Source organism: Camellia sinensis, chromosome 10 (assembly GCF_055761805.1).
Source record: "Camellia sinensis isolate YWXY chromosome 10, ASM5576180v1, whole genome shotgun sequence".
In the NCBI taxonomy this organism is placed as follows: domain Eukaryota; kingdom Viridiplantae; phylum Streptophyta; class Magnoliopsida; order Ericales; family Theaceae; genus Camellia; species Camellia sinensis.
The window spans coordinates 155902065-155910868 of NC_138970.1; the positions used below are offsets into that span (position 1 = coordinate 155902065).

The 8804-nt window shown below is 46.2% G+C and overlaps 2 protein-coding genes across 2 annotated transcripts; both read left to right on the forward strand.

Moving 5' to 3' along the window:
* Positions 1-1489: 1489 nt before the first annotated feature.
* Positions 1490-2512, forward strand: LOC114282281 (uncharacterized). Its single transcript, XM_028224933.2, has one exon. The coding sequence runs from the start codon at positions 1490-1492 to the stop codon at positions 2510-2512; it is 1023 nt and encodes a 340-aa protein (XP_028080734.2).
* Positions 2513-7897: 5385 nt separating this feature from the next.
* LOC145800783 (uncharacterized) lies at positions 7898-8515 on the forward strand. Its single transcript, XM_082890521.1, has 2 exons — positions 7898-8034; positions 8125-8515. Exons 1-2 carry the CDS (start codon positions 7898-7900, stop codon positions 8513-8515), a joined length of 528 nt encoding a protein of 175 aa, XP_082746647.1.
* The last annotated feature ends 289 nt before the right edge of the window (positions 8516-8804 follow it).

The window sequence follows — 8804 nt, forward strand, 5'->3', positions numbered from 1 at the left end:
CAAAGGTGAACGGATGCAGAGGCGCGCGCAGAAGGTATATAAACGGTGCTACGCGCCCCATAATCAGGTTTGGAACATCTTATGATCACAACTCACCTACCACTTGGTCTCCTCTCTTTTCTCTCTCTTCCAGTGTGCTAACTTGGTCGTCAGAGGGTTTTCCGCCAGTACACCGCCGGGTAGCTCACCATTATTGTGTTCTCAGGTCAATTAGAGCAAAGCGCAGCTTGGACACAAGGAGTACGGACATCGACGGATATTTGCACCTCGTATAATTGGTGCCGTCTGTGGGAAACTCCACATACATAACCTTGTCCTCCAAGCTCATCTGATCATCTTTCATGGTGAACAACGACGAAGTACCATTGTTTGCCATCGACGCTATTACCCCAGAGTTAGTTCGGCGGAGAGACAGACTTCCCGTCATTCCAAACATGGTGGGCCTGGAGACCTCACCAAGAGGACTCCCCAGAGATGCGCGAGATAAGCGCGCCAGGAGCACTGATCACTCACAGAGTCTAGACGGGCATTAGCGATGAAAAGAGTCGCACGCTCAATGCCTGGAGCACAAGTTGAGGGATCAAGATGCCGTCATCCGGAGAATGTCGGAAGAGATAGAAGCTTTTAAGCGACAAGTCAAAAGGAAGGGTACTGTTGGAGTGGTTGACCACAGTGAGCACACTTGATTCCGCCGCTCAGGCAGCCAGAACCAATGGCATACGCCCTCACTCTCCATCACCAAAAGTTATGGGGTTGAAGACCTTGACCGCCAACAGAGAAGTCTTTTGCGCAAGATAGCAGTTACCGTCCCTCTCATCTGTCGACGACGTCGAGATATTCCTACTCTGCTCGTTCGGAGGACTTGATAGACGTCTTGGAAGAGTAAGCGCGCAGACGGGAGGAGCAAAGGGTTCCGGCGCTGCAACGGTTATCCTACAGAGGTTGCGCCAGTGAAGAAGTCATAATGCCGCCACCTCGTCCAGTTGTACATGTCTCTTTGGACAAGGATTTGGCAAGGCTGAGCGCCACCCCCTTCTCCCTTGAGATAGAGACTACACCGCTCCCCGCGGGCTTTCACAAGCCCAAGTTCATGCTCTATGACGGAAAAACCGATCCGTACATGCACGTAAGCCACTTTCAGCAGGTTATGGCTAGATATAAGCGTAACGATGCTCTCATGTGCCTTATTTTCCCGTCAAGTTTGGGCAAGTTGGGCTTGAAGTGGTTTGAGAGGCTACCAGAGGAAAACATCGAAAGGTGGCAGTAGTTGGCAAAAGCATATGTGACCCGATTCAAAACCAACACCAAAATGCCAAAGGAGGTTGATCACCTTCTGAGTATCAAGATGGAGCCGGGCGATTCCTTCAAAGCATATAACGCCAAATATTGGGAAAACTTTCAATGAGATCCTTGATTGCTCGACCAACTTGACAATCACCCAATACAAGCGCGGTCTCCCGTCGGACATAGACTGAGAGACTTGTTCACGATGAACCAACCAATTTCCATGGAGCTGTTGATGCAGCGCATCAACGAACACATCCAAGTAGAGGATGATGCGACCGTAGCCACAGTGAAGACGAATCTGGTGGCAATGAACAAAAGGGTGTTTGGAATAGTCCACACGGTTGGACAGGAGACAAACCGTCCAAGTGACTGCGTAAGACAATTAGACCATGGTCCGGATCGTAGAAGTCGGGGTAAAGGTTGCCACAATAACCGAGTTGATTATCCATGCGATGCCGCGACAGATGCGAATATAAAGTTGAACGCTCGAACAGGCGTCACCACAGTTTTTAAAATCCCAATTTACCGAATACTAAGCGAAATCCACAATGAGGTGTACGTCCGGTTTTCGACCAAGTTGGGTGATGCGCAAAAAGACTTCAATCCGCGGTATCGCTGCACCTTTCATAGTGAGCGAGGGCATCGAACGGAGGACTATTTATCCCTGAAACAACACTTGGAAAAGCTGGTTGCTGCTGGACACTTGGACCGTTACATTGATGGGGGCAGCAAAGCCGCGCACCATGCTGCAACTGAGCCAAGTGGTTTGGCTACCCTAGAAGCACCCCTCCAAGGAGTGGTCAATGTGATCCATGGTATCATTGAGTCGACGCGGGTATGCGAGCTCCATGGGATGATAAAAAAAGCAGAACATACGAGGGAAGTCCTGTCAGTCCAGCCCGCGGTCAAAAGGGGCAAGACTGAGGAAAAAAATGTGCTCAGCTTCTCAAACAGGGATCTTGAGCGCATTCAAACGCCGCACAATGACGCACTGGTGGTCACTCTCCACATTAGGGACTTTGATGTTAAGCACATTTTGATTGATCAAGGTAGCTCGGTCGAGATCATGTACTACGACGCCTTCAAGAAACTCAAACTCAGGGACACAGATTTGGCTCCGGCAACTTCGCCACTAGTTGGTTTCAACTCACAACCGAAGTGGCCTATGGGAAAGATAATCCTACCGGTCAAAGCCGGATTCGTGGTCAAGCAGGTGGAATTCTAGGTGTTAAAGGTGTCTTTCACGTACAATCTGATCCTAGGTAGGGGATGGCTCCATGCCATACATGCTGTGGCGTCGACCTACCACCAAGTTATGAGGTTTTCCTTTACTACAGGGTTGATTGAAGAGATTTGGGGTGATCAGGTCATGGCTAAGCAGTGTTTCGTGGCAATGAATGGGAGCCGAGCAGCCAAAGACTTCGTGCAAATGGTCGAAGGCCCGGAAGATCAAAGTGTCTTGGATGATGTGGTCACTAGGGCCGAAGAAAAGGCCATTGAAGATTTGGTGGTGGTGCGAATCAACGAAGACAATCCAAACAAGTCCTTCTTGCTGGGATCCAGCTTGACCGCACAAGAACGGATGAAGATGGTGGAGTTTTTGGTGGCAAATATCGAAGTGTTTGCATGGACACCTTACGACATGCCTGGCATCGATTCCAACTTTATTTGCCACCAAATCAATGTTTTTCCGAATGCCCGGCCAGTCATTCAAAGAACGCAGAGATCGGCGCTTCATCACGTCGAGGTAGTGGCTGAGGAGGTCAAAAACTTGCTTGACGCAAAGGCAATACAGGAAGTGCACTACCCTCGGTGGGTTTCCAACATGGTCGTGGTACCAAAGAAGAATGAGAAATGGCGTGTTTACGTCGACTATAAAACGGTCAACCGAGCTTGCCCCAAGGACAGTTTTTCCTTGCCCAGAATTGACCAACTGGTGGACCTGACGGCCGGACACAACCGAGTTAGCTTCTTAGATGTATATCGTGGTTATCACCAGATCGCCATGCATGAGCTTGACCGAGAGATTATCTCTTTCACAACACCTAGGGGATTGTTCTGCTATAGAGTCATGCTTTTCGGCTTGAAAAACGCCGGGGCGACTTTCCAGAGACTGGTGACCAAAATGTTCGCCCCACTACTCGGTTGCACAATGGAGACTTACATCGATGACATGGTGGTCAAAAGCAAGCATGAGGCCGACCACTTGGCTGACCTAGCAGAGATGTTCGCCATTCTTAAATAGCACAAGTTACGCTTGAATGCGTCAAAATGTGCCTTCAATGTGGGATCCGAGAAATTCTTGGGTTTTCTGGTCACCAACCGCGGCATTAAGGCAGACCCCACCCAAATCAAAGCCATACAGGAATTGAAACAGCCCAACTCGGCAAACATGCAATATCTTGCTGATATGGCAGTCGCGCTTAACCGATTTATAAGCCGATCATCAGATCGTTGCCGCCCTTTCTTCCAAGCCTTGAGGTCCAAGTTTTCTTGGGACAAAGACTGTGACAGAGCCTTGGCCGAGCTGAAGATGTATCTATCTTCCGCCCCACTGTTGGTCACGCCGAAGCATGGCAAGGACCTTTACCTTTATCTGGTTATTTCTCAACATGCTGTCAGCGCGGTACTCGTTTGGGCAGAAGGAATCCAGCATCTCCCAATCTTCTACGTGAGTAAAACCTTGCTACCAGCAGAGTCGAGATAGTTGACACTGGAAAAACTTGCTTTGGCACTAATGATGGCCTCTAGGAAATTGGCGCACTACATTCATGCTCACATAATCGTGGTGTTGACCGAATTCCCTTTGAAAGCCATATTTGAGCGGGTGGATTTTTCCGGCCGAATTTTGAAGTAGCAATTGAATTGGGGCAATTTGACGTCAAGTTCCAACCCTGAACCGCCATCAAAGCCCAAGCATTGGTCGACTTTGTTGCCGAATTTTCGCCTGGAATTCACCCAGTATGCCCGATGGATCTTACCGAGGTAGCCGGGCTGAAGGGGGTAAGCACTGCAGAAATTGCACAACCGACTAATAATGGCAACGCAGAAGTTGCGTGCCCGTCTACAAACCCACCACTTGAAGATTTACTTCGGCTTGGCAATGAGACGTTGGATTTGGAAATAACAGGTCAACCTATTGGACCTAACCCCGCATTGCCAAGGGGGGGATGAAGGCTTGCTTGTTGCAGAAGTAGCTGAGCAATCGAGCAATTTTGACCACTTGAATCTTGAAATGTCACAAGACCCTGCAGAAATGTTGAAAGCTCTTCATCGACGAAATGTGGAAACTATTTGTAGATGGTGCGTCAAAGAGACATGGAGCTAGGCTGAGAATAGTCTTGATCTCTCCGGATGGACTAACTATTGAACATTCCATCGCGCTCGGGTTTCCAGCATCAAACAACGAGGCCGAATACGAAACACTGCTAGTCGGGCTAAAAAGCGCGCTCCAATTGCACGCATCAAAGCTGATGGTCTACAGTGACTCCCAACTCGTTGTAAACCAAGTGTCTGGAGAGTATGAAGCCAAGGATGACATAATGGCCAAATACCAAGCCTTAGTGAGAGAACACATCAAGAAATTCCAAGCGATAAGAGTCCAACAAATTGGTTGTGACGATAATGGCCGAGCAGATAAGTTGGTCGGCCTAGCTTCCATGGTCAACAAATCAACTCCCAGCCCTCTCCTGATTGAGTTCCTCCCAAGACCCAGCATTAAAGACTCAAAGCAAACGAAAGTATTCTGCACCGAGCATGGTCCTTCCTGGATGGACCTCATCATCATTTTTCTTAAAGAACAGATCCTACTGATCGACAAAAAGGAAGCACACAAAATTCGGGTGAAGTCTGAGTGGTTTTGGCTCTCTTTATCTGGCGCTTTGTATAAGAAGTCATTCACCGGTTGTCACGACCCAAACCCGGCCTTATGGATTTAGCACCGTAACCGGCCAGTAATCCGAGATTACCGAAGGCCTGCAGAACAGTAGTACAGTAAAACAGAGTACAGGGCCTGGTGGAAGCCAATACAATAAACAAACAGTGTCTAATGAGCTGTGACAGTCTGTATGCAAAAAGACTTTTCATACATTTATACGTAAACAGTACAGAACAGTATGCACAATATTTACAATCATTCAGACTAGGGACTCAACCCTCTACATCACAGTACAGTAAGCATTCGGTCTATACAAAACAGTAAGACAGTACAGAAGGGGGAATTGTAAAACACCCCTAAGCCTTAACACGATAGGCTCGGAACCTCGCAGTGAGGCACATAGGTTGGCTTGACAAAACTAGAGTAACCCTGACGCTCCTAGCCGTGGTCTGGTGCCTGTACACCTACATATATATATGAGCAGTGAGGTAAAGCCCAGTGAATAACATAATGCGTAAAGAGGTTAAGAATGAATGTCCTTACAGTATGAAAACAGTTCAATTAAACAGTATTTCAGTTGTTCAGTCAGTACAGTCATATGTGGTACACCTAGTAGCATAACTGTACAGTAAGCAGTAGGTCTTAAAAGACCGAACAGTAATGATGGCCATCAGTCAGTAAACAGTAGTGGTTCCAACGAGGGAACCAACAGAGTCTGTCACAGTAACAGTAAACAGTAGGTGCTAAGGATGCCACAATACAGTTCAGAATATAGGACATACATTCATTCAGTTAACAGTAATCAGTTCAGAAAACAGTACAGTTCAGTTGTTCAGAAGATAATCATTTGTGAACATATCTTTACACAATCGTTACTCACAGAGTTCTGGGCTACAGTATGCTAGAGCGTGCCTCCCCAGTCGCCAACCCTACACAGTTAACAGATTGAACACACTAAGCTACACAGTTAGGAAAGATAGTAACTTAACCCCTAATGCCTCGGTGTGTTCTACATCTATATCCTCAGTAAGATGCCTTAAACTAGGCCTAAGAATGCCTAGGATGAGATGATGATGCAAAGATGTGATCAGAAAATAGTTTCAAAATTTTCAGAAAGACAGAGTCCCGCTCGAGCGCAGGTTTCCCCGCTCGAGCGGTCATGCAACAAAGGTACACGCTCGAGCGTCAACTTTCCCGCTCGAGCGTACTGTAAAAGTACTGGATGGGTGAAATCTCCGCTCGACGGGCGCTCAACGCCCGTTCGATCGTGAGACACATGCCTCTGCTCGAGCGCCCAATCCTCCGCTCGAGCGGACTGTAAAACAGTGCAGAGAAATACTGGATGCTCGGATTCCACGCTCGAGCGCCAATTTCCCCGCTCGAGCGGAAGTGCAAAATCTGGGAATTCCAGATTGCACCTCCAAGCCAAAACTAGGTTCAAATGCATCAAAACCAATCCCCTTGGGCCCATTTTTCTGGAAAACCTCTATAAACACATAGAATAACATGGTTCAAAGCTCAATTTGAGAAATCAAAGCCCAAGGGTGTTTAATTCAAACTCAATTTCAAATCAATATCAAGAACAATATGAACATGCAAACATGCATGAATTTTAAACAACTTCAAAGTTCAATTTGATGCTCTAAAGGAGCTGATTGATCCAAAAACAAGTTGAAAACATGGACCATTACAAAGTTATGGACATGCATGTACCATTTTACCATGAAATCAACTCACAACTCAACAATTCAAACATGCATGCATGAAATGAGCTTCAATTCACCATTAATGAACCAATTCAAGACTTAGCTCTACAATTAGACATGAACCATGCATGAATCAACTTAAAGACAAAATCGAAAAGACGAAATTCATACCTAGGTTCCTTGAATGCAAGTCTAGAGGTTCAATTATGCACTTAAGCTTTCAATTCGTCAAGATTCAAGCCAAATCTCTATGTTGAATTCACTACTCTCCCTTCCTCACTCTCTAAGGTCGGCAAGAGCTCAAACAAGGCTGAGGAAATGTTTTGATTCAAGTGTGGTGTAGCTCAAAGGTGTATAGGTAGTGGCCCACTCAAGGGCAAGGTTGTAAATGAGTCAAACTCTACAATTGGTCAATATTTAATCTAATTTAATTATACCTAATCAGTTTTCAGATAATTACACCGTAAAATCACATTAATTATGATGATCATAAAACATCAATCAATTCCCAGTTCGGCCGCGGATAAGGCCATCAATTAGCAGTTTAAACATAAAACGTGAACAGATCAAATAATCAATCAAACAGATAGAATACAAATTAACATACATACGCAGTCAATTCAGTTCCCGTTTTTAATCAGTCAGTGCAGTACTTTAATCAGTTCAATTATCAGTCAGATCGGTACTTTAATCAGTTCAATTATCAGTCATAATCAGTTCAGTTTGACGGTAATCAGTGTTTATCGGTAAGCAGTGATGAGGGTTATTACACCGGTCCATACCTTAAGTGTGTTCATCCAAGCAGCGTTGATGCTCTCTTTTACGAGATCCACGAAGGCTTGTGCAGAAGTCACATCAAGGGGAGATCTTTAGCTTACCGCGCAATTTCGTAGGGATACTGGCGGCCGTGCATATAGGCAGATGTGCAGAAATATGTCAGAAATGCAAGAAATGCCAGAAGTTCGCCCACCAAATGCACCAGTCGGCTAGAGAACTCCTCCCTCTCACGAGTCCTTGACCTTTCGCAATGTGGGGGCTTAACATAGTGGGATCACTCCCTACTGCGCCGGGCAATCGCAAGTTCTTTATAGCGGCAACACACTATTTCACCAAATGGGTCGAAGAAGAGCCACTTACGATAATCAAAGAAAAGGATGTCAAGAGGTTTGTTTGGTAGAACGTGATAACACGGTTTGGCGTCCCCAAGGCTTTGATCTCTGACAATGGCACCCAATTTGATGAACGATTGTTCAGAGAATTTTGTGAGGAATTGAAGATAGAATTCTACAATTCCACCCCGGCATACCCTCAGTCCAACGACCGAGCCAAAGCATCGAACAAGACCATTTTAGATGGATTGAAGAAAAGGATAGAGAAAGCCAAAGGCAAGTGGGCCGAGGAACTTCCTAGTGTCCTCTGGGCATATCGGACAACTTCGAGATGCTCGACTGGGGAGACTCCTTTTGCCTTGGCATATGGCATGGAGGCAGTCATCCCATTGGAGATCGGCATGCCTACTAATTGTAGCGAAAATTTTGAGCCCGACTTGAATGCTGACGCCATCGCCCTAGAATTGGATCTAGCTAACGAACGCCGAGAAAAGACGTTAATCCACGTGGCCGCATATCAACAGGAATTGTCGTGAAAGTACAATAAAATAGTGCACCCCAGATCGTTTAAAGTCAAAGATTAAGTTTTAAGGAAGGTGATGGGCAACATTCTGGTGCTGGGCAAAGGAAAGCTAGAGGCAAATTAGGAAGGGCCTTACAAGATAATCGGTCTGGCGGGCAAGGGGGCATACCACCTAGAGGACTTGGATGGGAAAAGTGTACCCCGACCATGGAACGCTGTCAATCTCAAGCTTTACTATTTTTAGTTTCTCTCTTTTGAATGTAATTTTTTGTAAAGAGGCAAGTTTCCCCTCTATTTACCAT